This window comes from Oncorhynchus gorbuscha, linkage group LG08 (assembly GCF_021184085.1).
Source record: "Oncorhynchus gorbuscha isolate QuinsamMale2020 ecotype Even-year linkage group LG08, OgorEven_v1.0, whole genome shotgun sequence".
Lineage (NCBI taxonomy): Eukaryota > Metazoa > Chordata > Actinopteri > Salmoniformes > Salmonidae > Oncorhynchus > Oncorhynchus gorbuscha.
This window is the reverse complement of record NC_060180.1, coordinates 76,503,908-76,516,712: the sequence shown is the minus strand read 5'-3', so window position 1 is coordinate 76,516,712 and position 12,805 is coordinate 76,503,908. Positions and strand designations below refer to the sequence as shown.

Genomic DNA, 12,805 nt, shown 5'->3' with positions numbered 1-12,805 from the left:
AAACCTCATTATGTCTGTCAGTCTGTTGATGTTAAACCTCATTATGTCTGTCAGTCTGTTGATGTTAAACCTCATTTTGTCTGTCAGTCTGTTGATGTTAAACCTCATTATGTCTGTCAGTCTGTTGATGTTAAACCTCATTATGTCTGTCAGTCTGTTGATGTTAAACCTCATTATGTCTGTCAGTCTGTTGATGTTAAACCTCATTATGTCTGTCAGTCTGTTGATGTTAAACCTCATTTTGTCTGTCAGTCTGTTGATGTTAAACCTCATTATGTCTGTCAGTCTGTTGATGTTAAACCTCATTATGTCTGTCAGTCTGTTGATGTTAAACCTCATTATGTCTGTGAGTGTTGATGTTAAACCTCATTATGTCTGTCAGTCTGTTGATGTTAAACCTCATTATGTCTGTCAGTCTGTTGATGTTAAACCTCATTATGTCTGTCAGTCTGTTGATGTTAAACCTCATTATGTCTGTCAGTCTGTTGATGTTAAACCTCATTATGTCTGTCAGTCTGTTGATGTTAAACCTCATTATGTCTGTGAGTGTTGATGTTAAACCTCATTATGTCATGCAGGTGAAAGAGGACCCAAAAGCGACTTGGCGAAAACAGAGTCTTTAATCCAGAAAAGTAAATACAAACAAAAAACACAACTTTCACTCGAAATGACGAGGACAAACTGGAGACTCGATCTTGAACAGCAGGTGAACAGCAGGTTGCCTCGGGAAGGCACTTGAACCAGACAGACTCAGACACCTGCTCACCACGCAGCATCTGAGGAAAACACGACACGACAGGGCGATACACAAACACAGCACGGTGAATTCTAGACAAGGAACCGACAGGACAGGAACGGAACACAAAGGAAGAAATAGGGACTCTAATCAGGGGAAAGGATCGGGAACAGGTGTGGGAAGACTAAATGATTGATTAGGGGAATAGGAACAGCTGGGAGCAGGAACGGAACGATAGAGAGAAGAGAGAGCGAGAGAGTGAGAGAGGGAGGGGGAGAGAGAGGGATAGAAAGAGGGAAAGAACCTAATAAGACCAGCAGAGGGAAACGAATAGAATGGGAAGCACAGGGACAAGACAAGATAATAAATGACAAAACATGACAGTACCCCCACTCACCGAGCGCCTCCTGGCGCACTCGAGGAGGAATCCTGGCGGCAACGGAGGAAATCATCAATGAGTGAACGGTCCAGCACGTCCCGAGACGGAACCCAACTCCTCTCCTCAGGACCGTAACCCTCCCAATCCACTAAGTATTGGTGACCCCGTCCCCGAGAACGCATGTCCATGATCTTATGTACCTTGTAAATAGGTGCGCTCTCGACAAGGACGGGAGGGGGAGGGAAGACGAACGGGGGTGCGAAGAAAGGGCTTGACACAGGAGACATGGAAGACAGGATGGACGCGACGAAGATGTCGCGGAAGAAGCAGTCGCACAGCGACAGGCTTGACGACCTGGGAGACACGGAACGGACCAATGAACCGCGGAGTCAACTTACGAGAAGCTGTCGTAAGAGGAAGGTTGCGAGTGGAAAGCCACACTCTCTGGCCGCAACAATACCTTGGACTCTTAATCCTGCGTTTATTGGCGGCTCTCACAGTCTGTGCCCTGTAACGGCAAAGTGCAGACCTCACCCTCCTCCAGGTGCGCTCACAACGTTGGACAAACGCTTGAGCGGAGGGAACGCTGGACTCGGCAAGCTGGGATGAGAACAGAGGAGGCTGGTAACCCAGACTACTCTGAAACGGAGATAACCCGGTAGCAGACGAAGGAAGCGAATTGTGAGCGTATTCTGCCCAGGGGAGCTGTTCTGCCCAAGACGCAGGGTTTCTGAAAGAAAGGCTGCGTAGTATGCGACCAATCGTCTGATTGGCCCTCTCTGCTTGACCGTTAGACTGGGGATGAAACCCGGAAGAGAGACTGACGGACGCACCAATCAAACGACAGAACTCCCTCCAAAACTGTGACGTGAATTGCGGGCCTCTGTCTGAAACGGCGTCTAACGGGAGGCCATGAATTCTGAATACATTCTCGATAATGATTTGTGCCGTCTCCTTAGCGGAAGGAAGTTTAGCGAGGGGAATGAAATGTGCCGCCTTAGAGAACCTATCGACAACCGTAAGAATCACAGTCTTCCCCGCAGACAAAGGCAGACCGGTAATGAAGTCTAGGGCGATGTGAGACCATGGTCGAGAAGGAATGGGGAGCGGTCTGAGACGACCGGCAGGAGGAGAGTTACCCGACTTAGTCTGCGCGCAGTCCGAACAAGCAGCCACGAAACGGCGCGTGTCACGCTCCTGAGTCGGCCACCAAAAGCGCTGGCGAATAGACGCAAGAGTGCCTCGAACACCGGGATGACCAGCTAACTTGGCAGAGTGAGCCCACTGAAGAACAGCCAGACGAGTGGAAACAGGAACGAAAAGGAGGTTACTAGGACAAGCGCGCGGCGACGCAGTGTGCGTGAGTGCTTGCTTAACCTGTCTTTCAATTCCCCAGACTGTTAACCCGACAACACGCCCATAAGGAAGAATCCCCTCGGGATCAGTAGAAGCCACAGAAGAACTAAACAGACGGGATAAGGCATCAGGCTTGGTGTTCTTGCTACCCGGACGGTAAGAAATCACAAACTCGAAACGAGCGAAAAACAACGCCCAACGAGCTTGACGGGCATTAAGTCGTTTGGCAGAACGGATGTACTCAAGGTTCTTATGGTCTGTCCAAACGACAAAAGGAACGGTCGCCCCCTCCAACCACTGTCGCCATTCGCCTAGGGCTAAGCGGATGGCGAGCAGTTCACGGTTACCCACATCATAGTTGCGCTCAGATGGCGACAGGCGATGAGAAAAATAAGCGCAAGGATGAACCTTATCGTCAGACTGGAAGCGCTGGGATAGAATGGCTCCCACGCCTACCTCTGAAGCGTCAACCTCGACAATGAATTGTCTAGTGACGTCAGGAGTAACGAGGATAGGAGCGGACGTAAAACGTTCTTTTAGAAGATCAAAAGCTCCCTGGGCGGAACCGGACCACTTAAAACACGTCTTGACAGAAGTAAGAGCTGTGAGAGGGGCAGCAACTTGACCGAAATTACGAATGAAACGCCGATAGAAATTAGCGAAACCTAAAAAGCGCTGCAACTCGACACGTGACCTTGGAACGGGCCAATCACTGACAGCTTGGACCTTAGCGGAATCCATCTGAATGCCTTCAGCGGAAATAACGGAACCGAGAAAAGTAACGGAGGAGACATGAAAAGAGCACTTCTCAGACTTTACGTAGAGACAATTCTCTAAAAGGCGCTGTAGAACACGTCGAACGTGCTGAACATGAATCTCGAGTGACGGAGAAAAAATCAGGATATCGTCAAGATAGACAAAAACAAAAATGTTCAGCATGTCTCTCAGAACATCATTAACTAATGCCTGAAAAACAGCTGGCGCATTGGCGAGACCGAACGGCAGAACCCGGTACTCAAAATGCCCTAACGGAGTGTTAAACGCCGTTTTCCACTCGTCCCCCTCTCTGATGCGCACGAGATGGTAAGCGTTACGAAGGTCCAACTTAGTAAAGCACCTGGCTCCCTGCAGAATCTCGAAGGCTGATGACATAAGGGGAAGCGGATAACGATTCTTAACCGTTATGTCATTCAGCCCTCGATAATCCACGCAGGGGCGCAGAGTACCGTCCTTCTTCTTAACAAAAAAGAACCCCGCCCCGGCCGGAGAGGAAGAAGGCACTATGGTACCGGCGTCAAGAGACACAGACAAATAATCCTCGAGAGCCTTACGTTCGGGAGCCGACAGAGAGTATAGTCTACCCCGAGGAGGAGTGGTCCCCGGAAGGAGATCAATACTACAATCATACGACCGGTGAGGAGGAAGGGAGTTGGCTCGGGACCGACTGAAGACCGTGCGCAGATCATGATATTCCTCCGGCACTCCTGTCAAATCGCCAGGTTCCTCCTGAGAAGTAGGGACAGAAGAAACGGGAGGGATGGCAGACATTAAACACTTCACATGACAAGAAACGTTCCAGGATAGGATAGAATTACTAGACCAATTAATAGAAGGATTATGACATACTAGCCAGGGATGACCCAAAACAACAGGTGTAAACGGTGAATGAAAAATCAAAAAAGAAATAGTCTCACTGTGGTTACCAGATACTGTGAGGGTTAAAGGTAGTGTCTCAAATCTGATACTGGGAAGATGACTACCATCTAAGGCGAACATGGGCGTAGGCTTCTCTAACTCTCTGAAAGGAATGTCATGTTTCCGAACCCATGCTTCGTCCATGAAACAACCCTCAGCCCCAGAGTCTATCAAGGCACTACATGTAGCACCCGAACCGGTCCAGCGTAGATGGACCGACAAAGTAGTACAGGATTTTGATGGAGAGACTTGAGTAGTTGCGCTCACCTGTAGCCCTCCGCTTACAGATGAGCTCTGGCTTTTACTGGACATGAATTAACAAAATGTCCAGCAACTCCGCAATAGAGGCACAGGCGGTTGGTGATCCTCCGTTCCCTCTCCTTAGTCGAGATGCGAATCCCTCCCAGCTGCATGGGCTCAGACTCTGAGCCAGAGGAGGGAGATGGTTGCGATGCGGAGCAGGGAAACACCGTTGATGCGAGCTCTCTTCCACGAGCCCGGTGACGAAGATCTACCCGTCGTTCTATGCGGATGGCGAGAGCAATCAAAGAGTCCACATCTGAAGGAACCTCCCGGGAGAGAATCTCATCCTTAACCACTGCGTGGAGTCCCTCCAGAAAACGAGCGAGCAGCGCCGGCTCGTTCCACTCACTAGAGGCAGCAAGAGTACGAAACTCAATAGAATAATCCGTTATGGACCGTTCACCTTGGCATAAGGAAGCCAGGGCCCTAGAAGCCTCCCTACCAAAAACTGAACGGTCAAAAACCCGAATCATCTCCTCTTTAAAGTTCTGGAACCTGTTAGAGCAATCAGCCCTTGCCTCCCAGATAGCTGTGCCCCATTCTCGAGCCCGGCCAGTAAGGAGTGAAATGACGTAAGCAACCCGAGCTCTCTCTCTAGAGTATGTGTTGGGTTGGAGAGAGAACACAATCTCACACTGCGTGAGAAAGGAGCGGCATTCAGTGGGCTGCCCGGAGTAGCAAGGTGGGTTATTAACCCTAGGTTCTGGAGGCTCGGCAGGCCAGGAAGTAACAGGTGGCACGAGACGTAGACTCTGGAACTGTCCAGAGAGGTCGGAAACCTGAGCGGCCAGGTTCTCCACGGCATGGCGAGCAGCAGACAATTCCTGCTCGTGTCTGCCGAGCATGGCTCCTTGGATCTTGACGGCAGTGTAACGAGCGTCTGAAGTCGCTGGGTCCATTCCTTGGTCGGTTCCTTCTGTCATGCAGGTGAAAGAGGACCCAAAAGCGACTTGGCGAAAACAGAGTCTTTAATCCAGAAAAGTAAATACAAACAAAAAACACAACTTTCACTCGAAATGACGAGGACAAACTGGAGACTCGATCTTGAACAGCAGGTGAACAGCAGGTTGCCTCGGGAAGGCACTTGAACCAGACAGACTCAGACACCTGCTCACCACGCAGCATCTGAGGAAAACACGACACGACAGGGCAATACACAAACACAGCACGGTGAATTCTAGACAAGGAACCGACAGGACAGGAACGGAACACAAAGGAAGAAATAGGGACTCTAATCAGGGGAAAGGATCGGGAACAGGTGTGGGAAGACTAAATGATTGATTAGGGGAATAGGAACAGCTGGGAGCAGGAACGGAACGATAGAAGAGAGAGCGAGAGAGAGAGAGAGAGGGAGGGGGAGAGAGAGGGATAGAAAGAGGGAAAGAACCTAATAAGACCAGCAGAGGGAAACGAATAGAATGGGAAGCACAGGGACAAGACAAGATAATAAATGACAAAACATGACACATTATGTCTGTCAGTCTGTTGATGTTAAACCTCATTATGTCTGTCAGTCTGTTGATGTTAAACCTCATTATGTCTGTGAGTGTTGATGTTGAACCTCATTATGTCTGTGAGTGTTGATGTTAAACCTCATTATGTCTGTGAGTGTTGATGTTAAACCTCATTATGTCTGTGAGTGTTGATGTTAAACCTCATTATGTCTGTCAGTCTGTTGATGTTAAACCTCATTATGTCTGTCAGTCTGTTGATGTTAAACCTCATTATGTCTGTCAGTCATTTATCTACACTAATTGAAGTGGATTTAACAAGTGATATCTATAAGGGATCACAGTTTTCACCTGGATTCACCTGGTCAGTCTATGTCATGGAAAGCTCATGTTTTGTAGAGAAATTTGTCTGGCTGAATCTATGAACATAGAACTCAGTGGTTTCTCCATGAAGTGGCACGATCAGACAACGTAGGACTCGGGCTAGTCCAAAGAGGGAGGGGCCTTTTAATAAACAGCAACTGGTGCGTTGCTTCCAGTTTTAAGGAAAATCTCAAGATTTTGCTCACCTGATATAGAATACCTCATGCTAAGCTGCACACCTTTTTTTATCTACTTAGAGAGTTCTCATCAGTAATTATCGAGGCTTTCTACATTTCTCCACAGGCCAACTGTGGCACTCAACAAACTGTATTGAGCCATAAACAAAACAGGAAAGCGCACACCCAGAGGCAGCGTTTATGGTGGACGGAGACTTAAAAACCATCCTACCTCATTTCTACCAACATGTATCCTGCACCACTAGGGGGTGCTAAACACCAGACCACTTTTATTCTACACACAGTAATGCATAACAGGCCCTCCCCTCCCTCTGGCAAATCTGACCACGACTCTATCCTCCTGCTTCCTATTTACAAACAAAAGCTAAAACAGGAAGTACCAGTGACACGCTCAATACAGAAGTGGTCAGATGAAGCAGACGCGAGGATACACGACTGCTTTGCTAGTACAGACTGGGATATGTTCTGCTATTCATCCAATACCACATCGGTCATCAATATGTGCATCGACGACATCATCCACACAGTGACTATTCCACACAGTGACTATAATGTATCCAAACATAAAACCATGGGTTACAGGAAATATCAGTGCTGGGCTAAAGGCTAGAGTCACCGCTTACAAGGAATGGGAAAAACGGACGCGCTACAACCTCCAACTAGACATCAAACAGGAAAAATTAGAATATAGGAGGAAGGGCTTACAGACAATAACGGACTACATAGGGAAACCCAGCCGTGAGATGCCCAGTGACACAGCCTTCCAATCGAGCTAAATGCCTTTTATACTCGCGTAAAGGAAAACAACACCAAGTCTTGCATGAAAGCCCCTGTTGTTCTGGATGACTGTGAGATCTCGCTCTCTATGACCGATGTGAGTAAACAGCAAGGCCTTCGGGCCAGATAGAATACTAGGGCACGTTCTCAAAGCATTCACAGACCAGCTGGAAAGTGACTTCACTGACGTTTTCGATCTCTCTTTGTCTGTAATCCCAACATCTTTCAAGCTGACCACCACTGTCCCTGTCCCCAAGAACTCCAAGGTAACCTGCCTAAATGCCTATTGCTTTGTAGCACACATCTGTAAGTATGAAGTGCTTTGGAAGGCTGATCATGACACACATCAACACCATCATCCCAGATGCCCTAGAGCCACTCCTATTCGCATGCTGCCTCAACAGATCCACATATGACTCCGGTTCAGACTACGGATCAGTGTTCAACACCATAGTGCCCTCCAAGCTCATCACCAAGCTCGGGACCCTGGGAATGAACACCTCCCGCTGCAATTGGATCCTGTACTTCCTGATGGGCCGGCCCAAGATGGTGAGGGTAGGCAATAACACCCCCGTCATGCTGACCCTCAACACGGGGGCCTCCCAGAGGTGTGTGCTAAGTCCCCTCCTGTACTCCCTGTTCATCCATGACTGAGTGGCGATGCACAACTCCAACAGTAGTAGGCCAGATCACAGACAGCGATGAGACAACCTACAGGGATTAGGTCAGAGACTTTGCAGTGTGGTGCCATGACAACAACCTCTCGCTCAATGTTGGTAAAGCCAAGGAGCTGATTGTGGACTACAGGAGAAAGAGGGGAGAGCCTGCCTCCATCCACATCGACGGGGTTGTAGTGGAGCGGGTTGAGAGCTTCAGGTTCCTTGGTGTCCACATCACTAAGAACTTAACGTGGTCCACATGCTCCCGCATAGTAATGAAGAGGGCATGACAGCGTCTCGTCCCCCTCAGGAGGCTGAAAATATTTGGCATGGACCAATCAGATCCTCAAAAAGTTCTACATCTGCACCATCGAGAGCATCTTGACAGGCTGATTGTAGTGTAACAACGGTAAGTCTAATCTGTTTCTGTCTGTCTCTCTGTGTCCAGTGTGATAGGTGCAGATGCAGGGAACGGTATCCGTGTGTTTCTCCCTGACGTAGGGATGTTTCTAACTGGTCTGGGCTGCTGGCTGTTGTGTCACAGTCTGGTCCAAAACAGACCACCAGAGGACGTGGTTTACGACTTCGAACCGGAGGAAGGGGTGAGTGAAGGGACACACACACACACACACACACACACACACACACACACACACACACACACACACACACACACACACACACACACACACACACACACACACACACACACACACACACACACACACACACACACACACACACACACACACACACACACACACACACACACACACACACACACACACACACACACACACTGAAGTTGAACTCTAATGAAAACATTTATTACAATACAACCTTATATTTTTCTGTTATAAAATCAGTTGATTTCCTTTGATTAACATGAATTTATCATCACAACAATTACTTCACAAATGTTATGAATTGGTTATGAAATACCTGAAGGCTTTAAAGGTTTTATTAAACCTTATCAAATCAAATCAAATGTTATTGGTCACATACAACATGGTTAGCAGATGTTAATGCGAGTGTAGCGAAATGCTTGTGCTTCTAGTTCCCGAAGGTGCAGTAATATCTAACAAGTAATCTATGCTACGGGGCGGTAGTCATTTAGTTTAGTTTTCTTTGCCTTCTTGGGTACAGGAACAATGCTAGCCATCTTGAAGCATGTTGGGGGACAGCACTGGGACAACTGGGACAGGGAGAGATTGAATATGTCCGTAATCACTCCAGTCAGCTGGTCTGTGCATTGAGATGAAAGACACACAGAGTTAATTACAGGGTCTGAGCACAGGCCACAGGAAGGGGGGATGTATATTATCTTTAGGTCAAAGGAAGGGTCTTGACATCATATAATCTGGCCGAAAGCAGATGTGGGCGTTACTGGGCTGAACAAGCAGGACGTAAAGATTGGAATGTATTTGCATTGGGGGATGAACTGATAATGTGCAAGGAGATGAAAAGGAGAGCGAAAGCTCTGGGTGTGGGGAGTCCCGTGGGTCCTGTGGGGCTCTCCGACTTACGATACGAGGGTGTATTAAAAGTCTATCATTGAATTCAAAGTTCTTGAACGTGTCATTTTTTAACTGATTGGCCACTACATCTGTGCATGCTCTGAGGACGTGGCTATGGATGCCGTTTGGGCCAGCAGCCTTGCGTGGTTTAACACATTTAAATGTTTTACTCACGTCGTCCACGGAGAATGGGGGTGCTGACCTTGTTAGCGGGCCACAATGGTGGCACTGCATTGTCCTCAAAGCAGACAAAGAAGATGTTTAGTTTGTCTGGAAGCGTAACGTCGGTACCCGTGCCATGGCTGGTTTTCTCTTTTGTTGTCCGTGATTTCCTGTAGAAATGCCACATATGTCTTGTGTCTGAGCCGTTGAATTGCGACTCCAATTTGTCCCTGTACCAACATTTTGCTTGTTTGATTGCCTTGGGGAGGGAATAACTACAATGTTTATATTCAGCCGTTATTCCCAGACCTTTTTCCATGGTTAAATGCGGTGGTTTGCTCTTTCAGTTTTACCCGTGCATGGTTTCTGGTTAGGGTAGGTTTTAATAGTCACAGTGGGGAAACAATTCTCCAATGCACTTCTTTATAAACTCACTCACTGAGTCAGCGTATAGGTCTATGTTGTTCTCTGAGGCTGACCGGAACATATTCCAGTCCGCGTGATCAAAACAATCTTGAAGTGTGGCTTCTGATTGGTCAGACCAGCGTTGAATGGTTCTAGTCACTGGTACATCCTGTTTGAGTTTCTGCCTATAAGCTGGTAGGAGCAAGATGGCGTCGTGGTCAGATTTGCCGAAGGGAGGACGGGGGAGGGCTTTGTATGCATCACGGAAGTTAGTAGCAGTGTATTACCCCTGCGCGTAGTGCAATCAATATGCTGATAGATTTTAGGTAGCCTTGTTCTCAAATTTGCTTTGTTAAAATCCCCAGCTACAATAAATGTTGCCTCAGGATGTATGGCTTCAAGTTTACATTGAGTTCAGTGAAGTTCCTTGAGGGCCGTCTTGGTGTCTGCTTGAGGGGGAATGTACACAGCTGTGACGATAACTGAGGAGAATTCTCTTGGGAGGTAAAATGGCCGGCATTTGATTGTAAGGAATTCCAGATCAGGTGAGCAGAAGGACTTGAGTTCCTGTATGCTGTTATGATTACTCCATGAGTCGTTAATCATGAAGCATACACCCCCGCCCTTCCTCTTCCCAGAGAGGTGTTTATCTCTGTCGGCGCGATGCATGGAGAAGCCTGGTGGCTGAATCAATTCCGACAACATATCCCAAAGGAGCCATGTTTCCGTGAAACAGAGAATGTTACAATCTCTGATGTCTCTCTGGAAGGCAACCCTTGCTCGATTTTCATCAACCTTGTTGTCAAGCGACTGGACATTGGTGAGTAGTATATTCGGGAACGGTGGGCTCTGTCTCCGGAGCCTGACCCTTCTGCGGCGCTGTAGTTTTGGGTCGCCTTCTGGGATCCGATCCGTTGTCCTCTCCAAACAGAGGTTTCGCTTTGGGAAAGTCGTATTCCTGGTCGTAATGTTGGTAAGCCGACATCGCTCTTATATCCAATAGTTCTTCCCGGCTGTGTGTAATAAGACTTAAGATTTCCTGGGGCAACAATGTAAGAAATAATACATTAAACAAACAAAATACTGCAAAGTTTCCTAAGAACTCGAATTGAGGCGACCATCTTGCTACGTAAAACGTAATGAAAAAAAAAAAGTTGATATCCACCATGTATAATTAGCAACCTATTTCAGAGTTCAGAGTTCAGTTAAATAAGAACATTTGAATGTTTCCTGAATGTTAATGTGAACACTACTATGTATCTGAAGTGTTATTCCTTGGAAAAGTTTGTCTGGTTCATCATACTATGTCTCTCTCCCTCTCCTCTCTCACCCCCCCCTCTCTCTCTCCAAGCCTCCATGCTTCTATTTAAAAAAACATCTTTCTCATCAATAGAGCCCCAGCTTCAAACTCTCCCATGGTTCATAAACACTGACAACAGAATTTGAGTTTAGCAGTGTTTCCCTCGACCGGTGATAAAGTTGGAAGGCTGCCCCCTGGCATTAAGCCCCTTCCCTGGTATCTACCCACCTCTCTTTATTGCTCTGATATAATTAAAACCTCACTCAGATGGCACTGTAGAATAGACTCTAGACCAGATTTGTTCCTCGGACTGCCAGATGGTGAAGTGTGATTCATCTTTCCAGAGAACGCTTTTCCACTGCTCCAGAGTCCAAGAGCTTTACACAACTCACAACAGTCAACGCTTGGCATTGCGCCTGGTGATCTTAGGCTTTTGTGTGGCTGCTCGGCCATGGAAAACCATTTCATGTAGCTCCCGATGAACAGTGCTACGAGCTTCAGCACTCGGCGACCCCATTCTGTGAACTTGCTACCACTTTGTGGCTGAGCCATTATTGCTCCTAGACATTTCCACTTCCCAATAACAGCACTTACAGTTGACCGGGGCAGCTCTAGCAGGGCAGAAATTTGACAAACTGACTTGTTGGAAAGGAGGCATCTATTACGGTGCCACGTTGGATGTCACTGAGCTCTTCAGCAAGGCCATTCTACTGCCAGTGTTTGTCTATGGAGATTGCATGACAGTGTGTTTGATTGTATACACCTGTCAGTAATGGGTGTGACTAAAATAGCTGAATCCACTCATTTGAAAGGGTGTCCACATCATTTTCGTCAACATCCGCTGAATTGCAGAGCGCCAAATTCAAATTAAATTACTAAAAATATTAAATTTTCATGAAATCACAAGTGCAATATACCAAAATACAGCTTAGCTTGTTATTAATCCACCTGGCATGTCAGATTTCAAAAAAGCTTTACAGCGAAAGCAAACCAAGCGTTTATGTTAGGACAGCTCTCTCAGCAGACAAAACATTACAAACAGCTAGCAGCAAAGTAGATTGGTCACGAAAGTCAGAAAAGCACTAAAATTAATCTCTTACCTTTGATGATCTTTGGATGTTTGCACTCACGAGACTCCCAGTTACACAATAAATGTTTGTTTTGTTTGATAAAGATTATTTTTATATCCAAAAACCTCCATTTGGTTGGTGCGTTATTTGTACTATTTTCTACATTGTAGAATAATAGTGAAGACATCACAACTATGAAATAACACATATGGAATCATGTAGTAACCAAAGTGTTAAACAAAGTTTTAAACCAATCAAAATATATTTTATATTTGAAATAGCCACCCTTTGCCTTGATGACAGCTTTGCACGCTCTTGGCATTCTCTCAACCAGCTTTATGAGGTAGTCACCTGTAATACATTTCAATTAACAGGTGTGCCTTGTTGAAAGTTAATTTGTGGAATTTCTTACCTTCTTAATGCGTTTGAGCCAAC

At 46.8% G+C, this 12,805-nt stretch overlaps 1 protein-coding gene across 1 annotated transcript in view; it reads left to right on the top strand.

Annotated features, from left to right (window-relative positions):
- The window catches only part of LOC124040701 (piezo-type mechanosensitive ion channel component 2-like), a 202,099-nt gene that overhangs the window by 28,003 nt on the left and 161,291 nt on the right, over positions 1-12,805 (top strand). The window contains exon 5 of the mRNA XM_046357776.1: positions 8,365-8,518. Coding sequence (XP_046213732.1) covers positions 8,365-8,518 — 154 coding nt within the window. The remainder of the gene's footprint in view (positions 1-8,364; positions 8,519-12,805) is intronic.